This window comes from Phyllobates terribilis, unplaced genomic scaffold (genome assembly GCF_046119375.1).
Source record: "Phyllobates terribilis strain yellow unplaced genomic scaffold, ASM4611937v1 Scaffold_3__8_contigs__length_932513732, whole genome shotgun sequence".
Classification (NCBI taxonomy): Eukaryota; Metazoa; Chordata; class Amphibia; order Anura; family Dendrobatidae; genus Phyllobates; species Phyllobates terribilis.
The window spans coordinates 203,711,717-203,731,275 of record NW_027362763.1 but is presented as its reverse complement, the minus strand read 5'-3'; the positions used below and the strand labels follow the sequence as shown (position 1 = coordinate 203,731,275).

Genomic DNA, 19,559 nt, shown 5'->3' with positions numbered 1-19,559 from the left:
TTATTTCCATAAATAAAAAAGATAGAAGATGGAACAGGATACTTATTTTTTTTTAAACACTAAAGTCTATGGGAAATCATTCATAACGGATGATCATCCAGTATGTCATCTGCTTAAAGGGAATCTATCACCATGTTTTTGCTACCTAAAAGGAGAGCAGCATAACGTAGAGGCAAGGGGCGAACATATCATTGGTGCAACGTATCCAGCCGCAGAGGGGCCCAAGAGGTAAGGGGGCCCACTTTCACCTTCAAATCAGCAAGCAGGTCCTGTCACAGACACAAGGAGGTGCTCATATACTTTTCTTGCACAAGGGCCCTCTTTCATCTATGTCTGCCACTGGTAGAGACAGAGACCCTGATTCCAGCAATATGTCACTCACTGGGTTGCTTAGTGGAGTTTTTATAAACTCATTGTTTTATCAGCAGAAGATCATCACTGGTGAACTACTAAACCTCCTGCCAGGTAGTCCAGCCACACCACACCAAACTAGTGTGAACAGGTCAGGCAGCAATTTTTTTTGGTAGATTTATTGATTTGGTTGTCCTAGCTTGCACCTGTTCACACTAGTTTGGAGGTGCTGGTCAGTTTTTTCTTTTTTGTAGCAAACTCCTCCTGACCTGAGCACTCCTACAACCATCAGCATAAGGCGGTTTTAATTAGCTGGATCCTTCCTGCCCTATAAATTCTTGGCTTTTCAGACCAGTAAAAGTGTCATTCAGGATCGGTTCCCAACAATAAGGTTCGCCTTGTTGATGGCTATTGGGCTCTCATGAATTGGCCAATTTATGCACTAAGTACCTTCATTTTTTTGTAGCAATTTTTTCTATAGCAATATTGCAGTTCCATTTTTCAATATTTGATATTTACAAAATATAGCATTTACATATTTTCTATGGCAGTAATGCAGTTCCAATTTTCCAAATACATTGTTTAGCATTTCAGGATGCAGAGCGCAACGTATTCAAATATCTACTGATTAAAATGTTGATAAAAAATTAACTTTGTTCATGGGAAAACCCCTTTAAATACTGTATTTCCCAGTGTAATATAAAAATAAAATACTCACCTCCCACACTGGCCCTGTTCCAGTGACGCTGGGTCTCCCGGGATTCGGGTGACAATGTTATGCCTTGTGAGCACTGCAGTCAAGCAGTGATCTCTTACGGGCTGCAGTCTTTCCTCCTTAGAAGAACCTCGTATGTATGTAAGAAGTGTGAGAACTGCAGTCCATTAGCGGCTGCTGATTGTCTGCAGTGCTCACGTGACATAACAACTGCATATGAGACCCGGCGCTAACATCGCTGGAACAGAAAAGGAGGTCAGCTTTATTTATTTTACACTGGGGAATAGTGAACAACCCCTTTAATAAATCCATGTAAGGATTTCTTGATTAATGGGGGGCTCACCTGTCCACGGTCAAAGTTGCCCTGGGTGAACCAAGGTCATCTGAATCCATATGTGACCATATAACCTCCATTCACCATCATGCATAACCTTCAGGACTCTCGGCGTCCACGGCTTGTGGGACAGGGAGAGGTGGCAGGTGGCAGGGGCTATAGAAATGTAGTATCTAACGCAGAAGTATTCGTGGAATGTGAGACGCCAACACATTGTCTACATTTTTCTGTTCATTTCAAGCATCCGGTGAAATAAAATGCCTAAGACGGCATTAACCTCCTCTGATTAAGGCGCTTGGTCTACTTGCTAAACAAATGATGGTGACGTGGAAATCACAGTCTAATGCAATGAATCACCAGACGATAATACCATCTCTTGGATTCAGAGCACAGTCTATGATTAGGGCACAAAGGGATCTATTTATCCCATTTCTGAGACATGTGTAAAGGCTTCATGTTCCCATCTGTATCCGTCTTCATCACTCAGTAGGGTTCAGAAGGTGAGTATCAATGCTGTTACTTACACAGGCTAATCCCCTGGCTGCTAACTAAGGATTACAGCTTACTTTGTCACACGCAATAGATCACATGTACTCACGTAGCCATTCCTTACATCATGTTTAATACTGAAAATAATACACATTTCTGCTATACAGAGATAAACGTCAAAGCAAAGCAATTATTCTTGGATTTCTTACATAGTAAAGAGGCTTCTTCATGACCTATCTAACCTCCGAAGTGCCACAGCGCCATACATTGTGCAGTGGCCATGAGGGGTACTGCAAGCTCTCTCCTATACAAGTGAATGAGAGAACTTATACTACCATTCACAGCCATTATTCAATGTATGGAGCTGTGTCATTTCTGGCGTCATTTCCAATTCGTTTAGAAAGATTATTATGTTTTTTCACAAACCCAACAAAAACTCATAGTATGGAGAACTGATGTCCAGAATGAAGAACAACTAGGATGCTGGAGTTCCGCTTTAAATTTTGTCTATCTACATTTAAAGTGTAAATCAACTGTGCAGATAATCAGATAAATTAAATGGAAATTGACCCCGTATCATCATTGACATTTCATGCAGACATGTTAAAAGTCAATACTTTTAGGTGTCTATGAGTCTAGACCTTGGAGACTCCCAGACTAAAGGGATCAGAAGTATTAATACTGTGTCAATTATTTCCAGATATATAAATCTTTAGGTAAGATTTCCTATCCTACTGTTATGTGGACATGACGTCTTTTTCAGGCAGACCCTGAAAAAGCGCTAACTAAATGCTGAAGGGACTGGACATATGTATTTGTATGTAAAAACGACTTGCTGTTTATATGTTCAAGCTTTTCAGCTCCTTTTAATCTCTTTAGGTTTCCAAAGACACCAAGTGGTTAAAAGTAGTTTTTCGCTCTGAAGATGCTCAATACTTTATAACTAGAGATAGGTGAACCCGAACAGAAATGTTCGGCGTTCGTACCGGACAGTCACTGTTCAGGCGTGAACGCAGAACACGGACTTTCTCCTGAAGTCCGCGACAGTGTTCGGAGAGAGAGAGAGTTCGGGTCTCCATTAATTTCAATGGCGTTTCTAGTTCTGGTGGAAGTTCGGTTACCCGTACCGTACTTTCTCAAAAGTTTGGGTCAGGTACCAGAACCCAAACTTCCACTGGTCCGCCCGTCCCTATTTATAACAGTAGTTAGTGGAAAGGCTTAAAATGCACCTGGAAGACGCCTTGGCACCTTTCTGAGCTTTTTGCCAGCGTTTCTGCCTGAAAACTGCTAGCGGTTTCTTCATTGTTGAATGGTGTTAAAAAAAACGTCCAGAATACATCAGTTAGGGTATGTACACACAACTTCTTTAAGACGTTGGCGCAAATTCTGAGAATTTCATAGGCAAAGTCACATTGGGAAAAATCCGGGGGTCTTTTTATTAAATAGCTTTGCTGGAGATTTTGCCGTTGACTTTGTGGCTCCGCTGCCAGGGTCTTTTTTTCGATTATTCAAACAATAACCAGTGAAGCCATCTGAGGACGCTACCTCTTTTAACTGCTCTAATGTTTCCTAACCCTGAAACGATTAAAATAAGTAACCAATGACTGAACATGAGCACAGCAATGTCTTTTTTTCATTGTGGTGCCCTATGTTCATTTTTAAAAGTGAGTGCGCAGCACTTTTTCAGGCGGGTTCATGGTGGTATTTGCCTGAAAAAGACATTGTGTGCACAATCAGCCTAAGGTGACTGGGTGTCAGGCACGGTGTTACATTTTTTTCATAAGGTTATATAGGTAATTGCAGGTAACCTTTTTCATAAGGTCCTATAACTGATCACATCTGGCTGCTGCCGGCATTGGAAACAGATGATTGGTGAGGGTGCCTGGCTCGCACACCCACCCATCCAATATTGATGACCTAAGGATTCACCATCAAAATAAAAGTACTGGACAACACCTTTAATCGGAAATACGCCTAGAAATTTTAAAAAGTATGGGAAAGATGGGCAGAGGTAACAGACAAGGCTATAAATGTACTGATTAGTCACATTAGTCTGGTTATGTGGGTTGCATCTTCATGACAAGGACTCACAGTTTGTGATGGATGTGATGTCTATATAGTTAGTGTTCGGGGTTCTTTAAAGGGGTTGTCCGATCTAAAACGACAAGTCCGCAGTCACTGCATGCTGTGCGGATTCTCCGGTGCCAGCGCCAGGAGCGGGCGGCCATGTGTCCGCAGGCATACTCCCGGCCACAATCTGACTAGATGGGCACAGCCACACTTAATGCAAGTATATTGAACAAGACAGGAAACAGTTTATTTGGACTGTTAAAAAAAGAACGTCCAGAAAACAGCAGTATAAAGGACGCCCCCAAAACGCTGAAAGGACACTAAAAATAAAAAAACACCAACGGTTTAAAATGTCGGAAAAGCACTCAGGAAACTACCATAAAAAAGGTAGAAAAGAAAACGCCAGCATTACCTGTTAGAAACTGTTGCCTAAATAAGATGTCATGTGCACATGCCCAAAAAACCTCCTTACATGCATTGCAAAGAGGTTTATTAAAAGTTTTAGACACTTTTGCACCTCGCTGACCAAGTCATTGAGGCTTAGAAAAAAACGGAGAATGGCTTAGCTGAAAGAAGCATTGCTCAATATGGGATACTCTGTGCCAAAATCTTGCCACAAATTATTTGCACAGAGTAAGCCAACCAATAAGTGGTGTAAAGATTGGTTGAGTCCCATTTATCAGCATGAGCCACAGTGATGATTTTGGAGTATTTTAAACTCCACCATCAATATCTGTCAGCCAAACGACCTTTAGGACAACAGTTATCCGAAATCCTCCATATACAGGAACACTCGGCTCGGCAAAGCCCTCCTGTGTGGTCTATGAGACAGCTGCTGACATATTCCTCTGGCAGCAACTTATCTCCAGGGAAAACAAAAGGATTTGCCATTGAAATCCAATAGGTTGGATCCTTCTCTCCCCGTCATGGGAGAGTCGGGAGGCCCCTATACACAACAGACTGCAGGCCGATATTGAGAGAATGGACAACTTTAGTCTAATGTCTATTGGAGTTTTAAAGGGAACATGTCACTCTATTAATGCTGCCCAAACCAGCATAGTTTGGGCAGCATTAATGTTTTTATTGGAAATGCTCTGGCATTTCAGAGAAGATACAGTTTTAAGACCTGGCCAGGGACAAGACTAGTGTGGTGCCACCCCAGGCCAACTTGTCCCCACATGTCTGTAGTTGATTGACAGGTCTCTCCTTATGTACACACATGACAGAGACCTGTCAATCACCATGAGTGGTGCAGGCAGAAGCTCCTCAAACTATATTTTTTCTGAAACACCAGAAATTACCAGAGAAATAATACCCCGTTGCAACCATGCAGCTAGGACCTGATTTATGTTGACCATGTTTGGGCAGCATGGATAGAGTGACAGGTTCCCTTTAAGACAGTCAAGTCTTAGTTGACACTGTCTAAAAAATAAACAGGATTAGTAAATAGATCCCTTAATCTTTAGTTGGGGAATCAATAGAGAATAAAGCTCACAGATCCCCACTGGAATATGCTAGGAATATTGCGAGTGTTATGGACTGGTCCTAAAGGTCCTGAAGGTCCTGAAGGTCTGGTCTAGAATCTAATACCGGGTGCTACTACCTGGAGTTCAGCTCCACTTTCTCGGCATCCCACTGGCTCTGCAGCTGAATCATTTGTCTCACTTTGTCTCGGAGTTGCTGCTCCAGGCGCGCTGTATGAAGGGATGCTCCAGCAGCATTTTGGGATAGACGGAGGTTAGAGTCCAAATTCAGACAGGCTGTGTGCATGCGACGTGAGCTACGGGAAATGTCTGTCTTCATTTCAGCAAGACCCCTGAAATTTGCAAATAAATATTATATGAAAAAATTATTTATATCAATACTTTAAAGGGTTACTCCAAAATATCCCCAAGGATATCCCTATCCATTTGATAGGGGATAACTTAATAATCGTTAAGGACCTGACCAATAGTACCCTCAACAATCCTAAGAATGGAGTCCTGAAACCAAAGAACAAATAGGACTATAGAGCCCGTTCTTGAGCAGAAGTGTGCATGCTCAACCTCCCCTCCATGCAATTTCCATGGGACTGCCGTTAATATTCTTGTGCTCAGTTTTCTCCTGCAGTCTTATAGACAGTGAGGTTGAGCATGCACACTTCTGCTCCATTCAAGAAGGGACAAGAGACCCCAATTCTTAGGATTGCGGTTAGCCAGAGTGGTCAGACCGCCAGCAATCAGTAAGTTATCACCTATACTGTAGATAGGCGATAACTTCATACTTTGGGAATAAACCTTTAATATTATGCTGTGTAAATTATATAGTGCCATGATCCACTGTCAGAATGATTCTCTCACACTGTACACCTCCACATTATTTATGTATGTCAGTGCAGCACGTTCTTTACCTCTCAGCCATAGAACGCGTATCCACAAACTGACTGCGCAGTGTTGCCGTCTGCCGCCACAAGGTCAGGATACTGTTCTGTTCATTGCCCAGGTATGAGGTATACATCTGAAAAGATCAGAACAGGAAAAAAAGTGAGGACCACTAATAATGCCCCACCTAAGGCTCTGTTCACACCAGTGTTCCCTAATTCCATTGTTCTGCTTGGTCATAGCAGCAGAATAATGGTAATAATGGTAGTGCCAGATATTCCATATAATGGACACCACCGATGCTTGACAAACCGCAATGAGTATAATAGGATTCAGACAGCCGTATCACTCATCCGAGTGAATCGGGCTGATAATGCAAATTACTCTCTGATCAAACTCTGATCCAAGTGTCAGCATAGTGTGATCAGATTCTCTCAGATGAGAAAATCGGGACACACTGTCAGGAAAAGATGGAGAACAAAATTTCTCCATTTTCTCCATTTTATGAGTCCGTACAAATCGGACTGCACTCAGATGTCCGACGAGTGCAGAATGGTGTTTTCCATGCACCCATAGACTTGAGTGGTTGAGTGGCTTCCGATTTCAAAGTTAATGAAGTGAAGTGAGACTTTTTGACTTTATTCAGACAGATTCTTTCAGTGAAAAAAATCGTGCATCAGCACTGCCCCAATGAATAACATAAAAAAATCAGATAGCACTCATCTGATGTATAAGCTGATGTGAGTGAGCCCTTAAAGAGTTTCCTTCATGGTGTCTGTTTAAAAAAAAAAAAAAAATAAAGCTTTTTTCTGTATGTCCAGTATTTTTGCCTGGATCTGCGACGGAGGTCTATGTATGCTTGATATAGTAGAAAGCTATAACGTGGCACTACATTTATATAAGGGCTCGTGCACATGACTGTATCATTGGCTCAAGGGGAATCTGAAAAACATCGGATTATACTCGAACCAATGTTAATATATGGGGCCGTACACATGTCCGATTTTTTTCCTCAGACAGAGTGATCGCAGCATGCCCGAGTTTGATCCAATATTCGGACAGCACTCAGCCATGCAAGTCAATGAGTTAGTGAAAAACATCAAACTGCACTCGGATGACACTTGAGTGCAGTCCGATTTCCACAGTTTGACAGAATGGAGAAGATGGAGAATTTTTTTTCTCTATCTTCTCCTCATCCAAGAGAATCACTCTCTGCTGACACTCTGATCACAGTTTGATCAGTGTCATTTGCATAATAAACCTGATTCCCTCAGATGAGAGAATAAACGCTTGCCTGCACCCAGCCTAAAGTCTATTTAAAAGTTGCTCAAAGTTTCAGCAAACCTCTCTACTAAAAGGTCTAGTGCACATTTGTGTAAAATCCACAAGAACAGAATGATCAGAGTAATGATTAATATGAATTATAAGATTGTGAAATAAAAAAATACAGTGAGGTTTCTTGTAATTGTAGAACTTGCTAATGGTTTAAAGTGGATCTGTCACCAGATTTCACAATACCAACTGCATATATTATTAACCAGATCTCCAAGATCTGATGAGGCTGGTGTACTTACTTCGAAAATCCATACCTCAATGGATGTGTAATTCTAATGTAAAGATGAGTATTTCATGCAGCTACATTTTTTAACAGCTAGAAGTGGACTCATAACTTTTAAGGTTAGGCAAGGAAATCTTTGACATGGACATACAATATAAGACCAACAGTCTCATCAGGTCTAAGAGAACTAATTAATAATGTGTCATGACTCGAGATCTGGTGACAGAATTAAATGAAATGGGGAATCACCTCTCTTTCTTTCCTCCACTCAGCCTCTTGCTGCTCCAGCTCGTCCTGTGATCTGTGCAGGTCGGCGGTCAGTTTCCTCATCTCCTCGGTCAGTTTTTCATTTGTTAGCTTTAGCTGGTCCATCTGCTCCCGCAGGGTCATGTTAACCTCTGCTAGGCTGCCGCTCCTGTAAAAATATTGGCTCAAATCAGACATATATAATATAGCAGGTCCATGTAATATGTGTGTAACATTGTTGGGCTGTGTAATACATTTGGATCTCTCCAACATGTAATGAGTATGTCCACGTGCTTGATTTATTTCAGATTTGTTTCTGTGTCTGTTCTACACACAATGGCATAGTGTGGGTTGCCAGTGTCTGGGCCAAGACAAGTATTTTGAACCCCCTAACCTGGGACCATTAGCACTCCCTGAGTCCTTTCCACCAGCTCAGTATTGAATCCCTTATCCACCAAACACGTGTATGGTAAGAAAATACTGATGTGATTATAGTTTGCCCTTGAACCCTTTAGATACGTTCTGATTTACTATTTATTTGTATTATGTTTAATACATTTTTGTAATTTTTTTTAAAGTAATATTTTATTACCCCAGCCCTAAACCTAACCCAAGCCCTAACCCTAGTCCTCACTGTAATCCTAGTTCTAACCCTAACCCTAGTTTTAACCCTAACTGTAGTTTTAATCCTTAGTTCTAACCCTAGCCCTAATCATAGATCCTCACAGCAAACAAACCAGTGGCAAATGGTGGTGAAAGGCATTTTAATTGGGTTATTTCAAACGTAAAGGAAACACTGAACCTAGGTTTAACCGTGCCTGGGCCTACTGGCTGGGAGGATGACTGTCTCTCTGCCCCACCATCTGAAGGTGGCATTGCTAGCCAGCTCTTTTGGTCATCTTTGCCCCTACTTGTAGCCAGCTGACTACTGGGACAGTCAACAATGCCATAATTCCACCCTCCAACACAACATTCAAAGTTGACCTCACTCACTTGCAGCTACGGCTCCTTAAATGCCCCTATGGCGCAGGCCAAAAACCAATTAGTTTTTTTCCCACTGTTCCACTCCAAATTGACGATGCCTCCACCTATCCAGGATCCATCAGGAATGTAATCAGTAGCATCTAAATAGATATCTTAGACCTGATGAGACTAATGTACTTACTGTGAAAATCCATGTCATAATGGATTTATAATCTTGAAAACAAATTAGGATTAATTATAGGATTATACAGCCATTCTGACATTTATTTACAAAGTAAGTACAGCAGCCTCATAAGGTGTTGGGTGTCAGACACAAACTGATCTATACCATGTATAGGTCATCAATATCATTAGCCTGGAGAACCCCTTTAGGGTTTTTATCTTTACATTATTTGGGAGTAGCAGTGAAGTGTGAATTGCTCTGTACATGACTGCCCCTGGTCGTACCTCTGCTGCTCTTCCTCCAGCCTGGTCATGGCGCTCTTAACCTCTGTGCTGTGATCCTTATCCATTCTGTGGAGAGTGGACTCTGCTGAATCCAGTTGTGCCTTTAACTAAAAAAAACAAAACACAGTACAAAAATACTGTTAACCCGTAATCCTTCGAAAATCTTCACGAAGATCGTATGATTGACTCTGATCTACAATGTTCTAAAAAGTATCAAAAGTCATCCAGAGGTGCCAAGAACTGTTACTGAAATACACTTTATATTGGGACTATGCTGGGCTAATATTTTTTTTGACTGGTAACTTACAACCTCACTCCAATGTGACCCACTTGGAAGAAGCTAGATTGCTAGGTTTATGTGCTTACTCTTTTTCTAACCATTACTCTGATTTTGGAACTTTTCCTTCATTACCACAAAATGGTCATCCTTGAGGCTAGTCCAATCTCTTTACTGAATATGAGCACTGATTGTTGATTGAGATCTTTGGAAAGGAAATCGATATTAAATGGGGATTAATATCTACAAATATTGCAATTTATCCACTGAATAGGTGATAGTTGATTGGTATGAGTTCCACCTCCGGGATCTCCTCTGATCGCCAGAGAGGGAAACTTGTAGCCCCTGTTCTCTCCTCGTTCTTGTGGCCAAGAGAAGTTGAATGGAGCGGCTATTCGCACGTACGCCCTACTGCCCCATTGGAAGTCTACAGCACTGATGATATGCGCTACTGGCTGCTGCAACTCCTCTTATGGTTATTTGGCCAGAAACAAACATGCGAGAATGGGAAACACTGATCACTCCATATTGGTTATTGGTGAGTGATTCAAGCTGGCCAACAGAGGGTCCCGCATTAATCTCATGATTCTAAAGGATCCCCTTTAACTCAAAGATCAGGAGACCATGGAGCTAAAAGACACAGGGGCAATAGAGCTGACACTGGGAACCCAATGATGTCCTGATGAAATGTCTTCACATAAAGTCCAGTTAACTTGTAATTACCAGTAATTGGACATCCATGAAATCTTCTTAGGGGTTTTGGCTAGCTGGCTTAATCATAGATGGATTTGGAGAGACATGTATGGATTTTAATATGACCGAATAAAAGATATTCGTTACTTCAACTGGCAATGTGCTGAACCTTACTACTTACTTTGGACCCTGACTCCAGGGGATGACCTGTGCACAGTAAGGAATAGACAACAGGTAAGCTGACTATACACCAGTGTGTGCATAGTTATTAAAGTGTGTATTCGCCAGTTTAACTACAAACTGAAATAAGTACATTTGTAAAATTTGGAGCCTCCATTGGCAATTCTGGGATCATAGAATGACAGATCTGGCACTGAGTCATGGCTTTCATTATGACTTGAAATCACCAAAAAGATGTGTACTCTACCTGAATTATACTGCAGAGCTGCATTTACAATTTGTCGGCTTGCTACTGGAAAAGGGAAGCAAACATGAAGCGGTTGAGCTTTTATAATGAAGTGAACAGTCCTGTCTCAAATCTTCCCTTCATCTCTAAACTCCTGGAACGCTTGGTCCACTCCCGTCTAATCCGCTATCTCTCAGATCACTCTCTACAATCTGGTTTCCGCTCTTTACACTCTACTGAAACTGCCCTCACTAAAGTCTCTAACGATCTATTAACTGGGAGTTGTAAAGCACTGCGGAAAAGGTTGGCGCTATATAAATAAAGATTATCATTATTATTATTATTATTAACAGCTAAATCCAATGGTCACTGCTCCCTGCTGATTCTCCTGGATCTCTCTGCAGCATTTGACACTATGGATCACCAGCTCCTCCTCACTATGCTCCGCTCTATCGGGCTCAAGAACACTGTTCTCTCCTGGTTCTCCTCCTACCTCTCTGACCGCTCCTTCACTGTATCACTTGCTGGCTCTTACTCCTCTCCTCGTCCCCTTACTATCGAGGTTCCTTAGGGCTCAGTCCTAGGCCCTTTCCTCTTCTCTCTATACACCGCCCCTACTGGACAAATAATCAGCAGATTTGGGTTCCAGTATCATCTCTATGCTGATGACACAAAATTATACATTTCTTCCCCTGACATCACCCCCACCCTAATACAAAATACCAAGGATTGTCTGTTTGCTGTCTCTAACATCATGTCCTCCATCCATCTGAAACTAAATCTCTCCAAAACTGAACTTCTTGTGTTTCTTCCATCTACTAACCTAACTCTACCTGACATTGAAATTACTTTGAAGGGCTCAACCATAACGCCCAAGCAGCAAGCCCACTGTTTTGGGGTTATATTTGACACAGAACTCTCCTTTATTCCCTATATCCAATCGCTCACTCGCTCGTGTCACCTGCATTTAAAAACATCTCCAGAATCCAAACTTTTCTCACCTCTGAAAGTGATTAAACTCTTACTGTCGCTCTTATTCGTTCTGATCTTGACTACTGCAACTCTCCATTGATTGGTCTCCATCTAACCAAACTCTCCCCTCTCCAATCCGTCCTGTATGCAGCAGCCAAGGTCGTATTTCTGTCCAGCTGCTTCACCGTTGCCTCCGCCTTGTGCCAGTCATTGCACTGGTTGCTCATTCACTACAGAATACAATATAAACTTATCTCTCTCACCCACAAAGCTCTCCACAGTTCTCCACCACTCTATATCTCCTCCCTCATCTCTGTCTTTCACCTTAGACGTTCCCTCCGTTCTGAAACTGACCTAAGACTAACATTCTCCATAATCCAAACCTCGCACCTCCGTCTCCAAGACTTCTCTAGTGCTGCGCCAGTTTTCTGGAAAGCACTACCCCAGACAATCCGACTGATACCTAGCCTCCAGGTTTTTAAGTGTGCTTAAAAAACACTTCTTCTTAAACAAGCCTAGCACCTCAACTCAGTAACCTAACTCTCCCCTGCTCCCTCCTTCTAACTATTATTCAGAATCTGCTCCGTCCTATTCATCTGTCTCCACACCCTCCATGTACGATAACTGCACTTAAACATACTGGCTGATAACCAGATCATGTAGCTTTATATGAAAACCCCTATTTATTTATAATATTGGCTTGACCTGAAATAACAAGAACTTTTCAACCAATTGTGTCCCCCTATTTCCTTGTAGATCGTAAGCTTCTGAGCAGGGCTTTGAACAAATTATTCAAACAATGAACAAGAACAAACAATGAATAAACAATCTTTGAACAAATTATTAAACAACATGTATGCAAGTACCTTTATAAGAATGAAGTGATTAATCAGAGCCAACATGGGTTTGTACCTGATAAGTCATGTCAGACTAACTTAATTTCCTTCTATGACAGAACCACTGATAGGGTGGATCAGGGAAATGCGGTAGATATATAGTATATCTAGGCTTCCGCAAACCATTCAACAAAGTATATCATATCATCCTTATTGAAAAAATTACCAACTATGGAATGGACAAGGCAACTGTTAGGTGGATTCATATCTGGCTTAGTGATCGGACCCAAAGAGTGGTCATAAATGGTTGCACATCTAGTTGGAAGAATGCCTCAAGTGGGGTACCACAAGGCTCTGTCCTGGGCCCTGTGTTGTTCAACATCTTTATCAATGATTTAGATGAAGGAATTGAGGGTAAACTGATTCAATTTGCTGATGACACAAAGCTAGGAGGGATAGCTAACACTAGAGAAGAGAGAGAGAGGATTCAAAAAGATCTAAAAAAACTGGAGCAGTGGGCAGCAACTAACATAATGAATTTTAATAGGGATAAATGCAAAGTCCTACATCTAGGCAAGAAAAATGAAAAAAAACATACAGAATGAGAGGAATACGGCTAAGCAACAGCACATGTGAAAAAGACTTGGGTATTCTAATAGATCACAAACTGAACATGAGTCAACAGTGTGATGCAGCAGCAAAAATGGCAAATACAATTCTGGGTTCCATTAACAGAAGCATACAGTCTAGATCACGTGAAGTAATTATCCCTCTCTACTCCTGCTTGGTCAGACCTCATCTGGAATACTGTGTCCAGTTCTGGGCACCACATTATAAAAAAGACATCGAAAAACTGGAGCAAGTTCAGAGAAGAGCTACCAGGATGGTGAATGGTCTGCAAACAATGTCCTATGAGGAACGGTTAGAGGATTTGGGAATGTTTAGCTTGAAAAGAGGAGAGAGGAGACTTAATAGCGGTCTGCAAATATCTCAAGGGCTGTCACACTGTAGCAATGAATGAAAAAGAGCAGCAATGGAATGAAAATGAAAGGGAGAAGATACAGATTAGATATTAGAAAAAACTTTTTGACAGTGAGGGTGATCAACGAGTGGAACAGGCTGCCACGAGAGGTGGTGAGTTCCCCTTCAATGGAAGTCTTCAAACAGAGGCTGGACAGGCATCTGCCTGAGATGGTTTAGTGAATCCTGCATTGAGCAGGGGTTGGACACGATGACCCTGGAGGTCCCCTCCAACTCTAACATTCTATGATTCTAGGGCCCTCACTGCTCCTGTACCTGTTCAACTGTCTCACCTTGTATTGAATTTATTGTTTGTATATGTCCCCGCTTAATTGTAAAGTGCTGCAGAATATGTTGGCACTATATAAATAAAATTATCATAATTTATTTTTAATAACAGTTAAAGCGTTATCATTTTCTTTCTTCAGGACTGCAGCACTTCTACGCGTTCTGACTTCTTGCTTGCTCCTTATTAAAAATTAGGACCAGTTGGTTGATCAACTGGTCTGAACTGTACGCTCACTGATGCTTCAGAGGCATATTTGGCTCTGCAGCATTGGAGGGGTGAAGGATAAAAAAATGGTAATCCGCTCACCTTCCAGGGAGGACAATTCAGTGTGAAAACCACTTGTATTCACATAGGAACCCTGCTAGACCTTGTTTGGTCAGGGTGTGGTGCCCTGAGCATAGCAACACACCAGGCTGGTGTCCACCAGTCCTCATGGACCCTTCTTCCAGAATTGGTAGGGCGCAGGGACAGAGAGGCAGGCTAGTTTCAGCGATCCGGCCAGCTCTATATCTAGAGCAGTGCTTACAAGTTCTATTGTAAGGAGCGTTTAAGTGCTGCGCTCCTAACCTAGGAGACAGGCCACTGCTAAGAGACTGGAGCCGGGGCAGGTAATCTAGACAATGAGTATAAAACCATAAAATTAAAAATCATTCCATTCCTTAGAACAGATTTTTAATAACAAGTAAATTACAATGCTGCTTGTTTTACAAGCACTCGGCAATATTAACCATTTTAGATGTTGAGACAGCGGCCGTAAGAGTTTTATGTGCAGTGATCATTGTAAAGACACTACGTTCTAGCACAATGAATAGCTGGGAGTTGTGTACACAGTTCTGATCTGTAACTAGGAGCCACCACCAGAGAGATCGATACAAGATGTTCACGTTGTATTTACAAAGTTACTTTCTATATGTAATAACTCAGAGATGAATATATATATATATATATATATATATATATATATATACAGTACAGACCAAAAGTTTGGACACACCTTCTCATTTAAAGATTTTTCTGTATTTTCATGACTTTGAAAATTGTACATTCACACTGAAGGCATCAAAACTATGAATTAACACATGTGGAATTATATACTTAACAAAAAAGTGTGAAACAACTGAAAATATGTCTTATATTCTAGGTTCTTCAAAGTAGCCACCTTTTGCTTTGATGACTGCTTTGCACACTCTTGGCATTCTCTTGATGAGCTTCAAGAGGTAGTCACCGGAAATGGTTTTCACTTCACAGGTGTGCCCTGTCAGGTTTAATAAGTGGGATTTCTTGCCTTATAAATGGGGTTGGGACCATCAGTTGTGTTGTGCAGAAGTCACGTGGATACACAGCTGATAGTCCTACTGAATAGACTGTTAGAATTTGTATTATGGCAAGAAAAAAGCAGCTAAGTAAAGAAACACGAGTGGCCATCATTACTTTAAGAAATGAAGGTCAGTCAGTCTGAAAAATTGGGAAAACTTTGAATGTGTCCCCAAGTGCAGTTGCAAAAACCATCAAGCGCTACAAAGAAACTGGCTCACATGAGGATCGCCCAAGGAAAGGAAGACCAAGAGTCACCTCTGCTTCTGAGGATAAGTTTATCCGAGTCACCAGCGTCAGAAATTGCAGGTTAACAGCAGCTCAGATTAGAGACCAGGTCAATGCCACACAGAGTTCTAGCAGCAGACACATCCCAACAACAACTGTTAAGAGGAGACTTTGTGCAGCAGGCCTTCATGGTAAAATAGCTGCTAGGAAACCACTGCTAAGGACAGGCAACAAGCAGAAGAGACTTGTTTGGGCTAAAGAACACAAGGAATGGGCATTAGACCAGTGGAAATCTATGCTTTGGTCTGATGAGTCCAAATTTGAGATCTTTGGTTCCAACCACCGTGTCTTTGTGCGACGCAGAAAAGGTGAACGGATAGACTCTACATGCCTGGTTGCCACCGTGAAGCATGGAGGAGGAGGTGTGATGGTGTGGGGGTGCTTTGCTGGTGACACTCTTGGGGATTTATTCAAAATTGAAGGCATACTGAACCAGCATGGCTACCACAGCATCTTGCAGCGGCATGCTATTCCATCCGGTTTGCGTTTAGTTGGACCATCATTTATTTTTCAACAGGACAATGCCCCCAAACACACCTCCAGGCTGTGTAAGGGCTATTTGACCAAGAAGGAGAGTGATGGGGTGCTACTCCAGATGACCTGGCCTCCACAGTCACCAGACCTGAACCCAATAGAGATGGTTTGGGGTGAGCTGGACCGCAGAGTGAAGGCAAAAGGGCCAACAAGTGCTAAGCATCTCTGGGAACTCCTTCAAGATTGTTGGAAGACCATTTCCGGTGACTACCTCTTGAAGCTCATCAAGAGAATGCCAAGAGTGTGCAAAGCAGTCATCAAAGCAAAAGGTGGCTACTTTGAAGAACCTAGAATATAAGACATATTTTCAGTTGTTTCACACTTTTTTGTTCAGTATATAATTCCACATGTGTTAATTCATAGTTTTGATGCCTTCAGTGTGAATGTACAATTTTCATAGTCATGAAAATACAGAAAAATCTTTAAATGAGAAGGTGTGTCCAAACTTTTGGTCTGTACTGTATATATAATGTTCGGAGGTGAATATATGCACATGGTAGGGGCAATGGCAGACTCACATTGGCGTATTTTGACTACATTAAGCAATATTTCACAATTGTTGAGTATTTCTTTTGAATCACTTTATGTAATACTGCATTATGTGTAAAGACCAGAAACCATTGAGTGTGACAAATATACAACAATGGAGGACATCTGGAAGGGAGCAAATACTTTCTTTTCCGCAACACTGTATGTGCTACAGTAAAAACATATTGAGGATCTGGTGACAGATCCTCTTTAAACCTATAAATTAGCTGTGTCTGGAGTGGAAATGCCTTTAAATACATGTTTGTGCTAACATCTAGTTCCTGCTACAAACTGAAAATTCTGCACTTGAAAACACCTTGGAAGTTTTTGTCTGTCAAAAAACACAAGTTGAGCGCACCTGTAGCCTAGCGGTGGGAGTCAGGCATTCAACCTGAATATACAATACAGGAGAAGACAAAAGGCGGACAGCTTCAGTCACCGCAGGTGCTCGGTGGAACGGGCGAGATAGGATTTAAGCAAAGTCATTGATGTTTCTGCAGCTGGCGGAGCAGGATCGCGGTGCCAGAGACGTTTAAGTGTAATCGCAAACATAGTTTTTAACCTGGTAATTGACAGACTTAAAAACCTATTCAGACTTGCTTAGCACAATATTGCTAAATATTTCTCACATTCCTAGCATTTTGCAAACATAAGCTCAACAATCTCTGTGGAACAGGCTCATCGTACAATATTCTCTTGCACCGCTCACTGATGCCCTAAGTCTACAGCTGACGACAGGAACTAGCCGCTCCATGGCTGTCAAGAACAGGAAATGGCCATGTTTACAACCATTACGATTCATGCACAAGGCCGTAATACAGCTCTGTGGAAGAGCCAGATATAGAGCCAAAGATGGGATAGGATCCTGTCCTAGGGGACCAGGAAAACATTCTTGATCCCTATGCACTGGATCCAATCCTGTTCTTACCCCACTGCACACTGATTTCACATCCAGCCTATATTACTGGGAAGGACACTCCCATAAGAGATATAGCTGAACCTTAGAAGAAGCTGCAAATTACATATCAGGGGGTCTGAATATGAAGATTACAGACTGAAGCTTTATCAGTTTTATTAACTAAAAGTAACTACTAACATATGTAAAAAATCACTTTTCCATGTCAAAGGTGTCCATAGTCTTTAAAGCAGGTTGTCTATACTGTATGAAACATAAATATATGAAAAGCATCTACTGGAGTAGGCATTTCATATGGCGTTTTAGACTAATGTCTAATGTTTTTTGTTGTTTTTTTATCACAGAACGTGATCCACACACTATCCAGATGGAGGCTGTCCCTCACTTACCAATAATTTTTGCTGCTCACTTTCTGATGTTTTCTCTAGGAGTTGTTGCTCCAGTTCCCCACATCTACTCTTATATTGTAAGACCTGCAGAACGAGCACATGGCTTAGGCAAAGTGATGGATCAGACAGGGTTAAAGAGATTGCATATTTTAGACAAACGTCTTCGCAAATTTTACTAATTAAATATTAGAGGTTTTCTACTTTAGATAGTTATGATATATTTGCAGTATATGTCATAAATATCATCTCTCTGAAACCAACCTATGTAGAGAACGTGGATCCATTGACCCCGACTCCTCCTTATGAGCCAAGTAACAGTAAGAAACTCCCGTAGACCTGAAAGGAAAGAGCTGTCTACATAAGAGTCCGCCTCCCCATTTTATCCCTGCCAGAAACTGGTGGCAGTCCTATCAGGTGGAAAGTAAGTAAGAGAACTCCTGTTCTCAAAGTAGGTGGATCCCAGAAATATATTCAGATCATATTTTGTTGATTTTAATAGGTAAATGATCTACTATTCTCTGTTAGTACTGATAAAAAGAAAAACTGGAGGCAACACACCAAGAAAATATACAAAAGTTGATTTTTATTTATAAGTCCATTGTGGTGATGTTTCAGTTCCAATATGTGAACAATATGCTTGAAAAAGGTTCACATATTGGAACCAAAATATCGCCACAATGGGCTTATAAATAAACAATAAACAACTTTCGTACACTCTTTTGGGGTGCCACCTCCAGATTTTCTTTTTTATATATACACAGTATACAGACCTCTGACGAAGCAAGTGTGAAACGTACGTCGGATGTTTGGTGGGTGAGTATGATTATAAGTGATTACACTCTGCACTATATCTATTTATATAAATCTATTGATGGCCCAGTAATCAATCACTCTGTGTCCATTGTGTACAGTTATATCTCCAGGGTGACAGTCTATAGAGTATACTTTCCATTCAATGAATGTAAGTAACTTTTGATAAGCATGTTCATGTATGTCACCCTGTAATTACTTAATTTTATATTACCAGATTTCTTACAGTGCCTTCTGATATATCTTGTTACATGCTCCTGTGGGTTATATTATATTTGATTTATCTATGCCCATTTTTATATGGTTATAGCTATCACGTGACTATCTATACGTTGTATGGTTTACTTTATTGACAAAATAACATCATATATATGCTTATGGATGTCAACTCAAAATTGTGCACCTATATATTAGTGGGGCTGCTTACCCACCAATCTGTTTGTGTTTTATCGGGATATATATATATATACAGTACAGACCAAAAGTTTGGACACATCTTCTCATTTAAAGATTTTTCTGTATTTTCATGACTATGAAAATTGTACATTACATAGTTACATAGTTTGTAAAGCCGAATAAAGACTTGCGTCCATCAAGTTCGACCTGTTAGTTCTGTAATTGCTAAAGTTGATCCAGAGGAGGGCAAAAACCCCAAATGATTTGGCCAATCTTCACCTGAGGAAAAATTCCCTCCCGACTCTGAAACCAGCAGTCAGAATAAATCCCTGTATCA

The 19,559-nt window shown here is 41.2% G+C and overlaps 1 protein-coding gene across 4 annotated transcripts in view; it reads right to left on the bottom strand.

Moving 5' to 3' along the window:
• CROCC2 (ciliary rootlet coiled-coil, rootletin family member 2) overlaps positions 1-19,559 on the bottom strand; it is a 149,901-nt gene that overhangs the window by 80,202 nt on the left and 50,140 nt on the right. For 3 of the 4 annotated variants that reach the window (XM_073674531.1, XM_073674534.1, XM_073674532.1), the window contains exons 5-9: positions 18,017-18,100; positions 9,555-9,661; positions 8,127-8,292; positions 6,349-6,455; positions 5,563-5,775 (exon numbers count right to left, since the gene is read on the bottom strand). In XM_073674531.1, coding sequence (XP_073530632.1) covers positions 5,563-5,775; positions 6,349-6,455; positions 8,127-8,292; positions 9,555-9,661; positions 18,017-18,100 — 677 coding nt within the window. The remainder of the gene's footprint in view (positions 1-5,562; positions 5,776-6,348; positions 6,456-8,126; positions 8,293-9,554; positions 9,662-18,016; positions 18,101-19,559) is intronic. The other variant, XM_073674533.1, reaches the window with a different exon arrangement.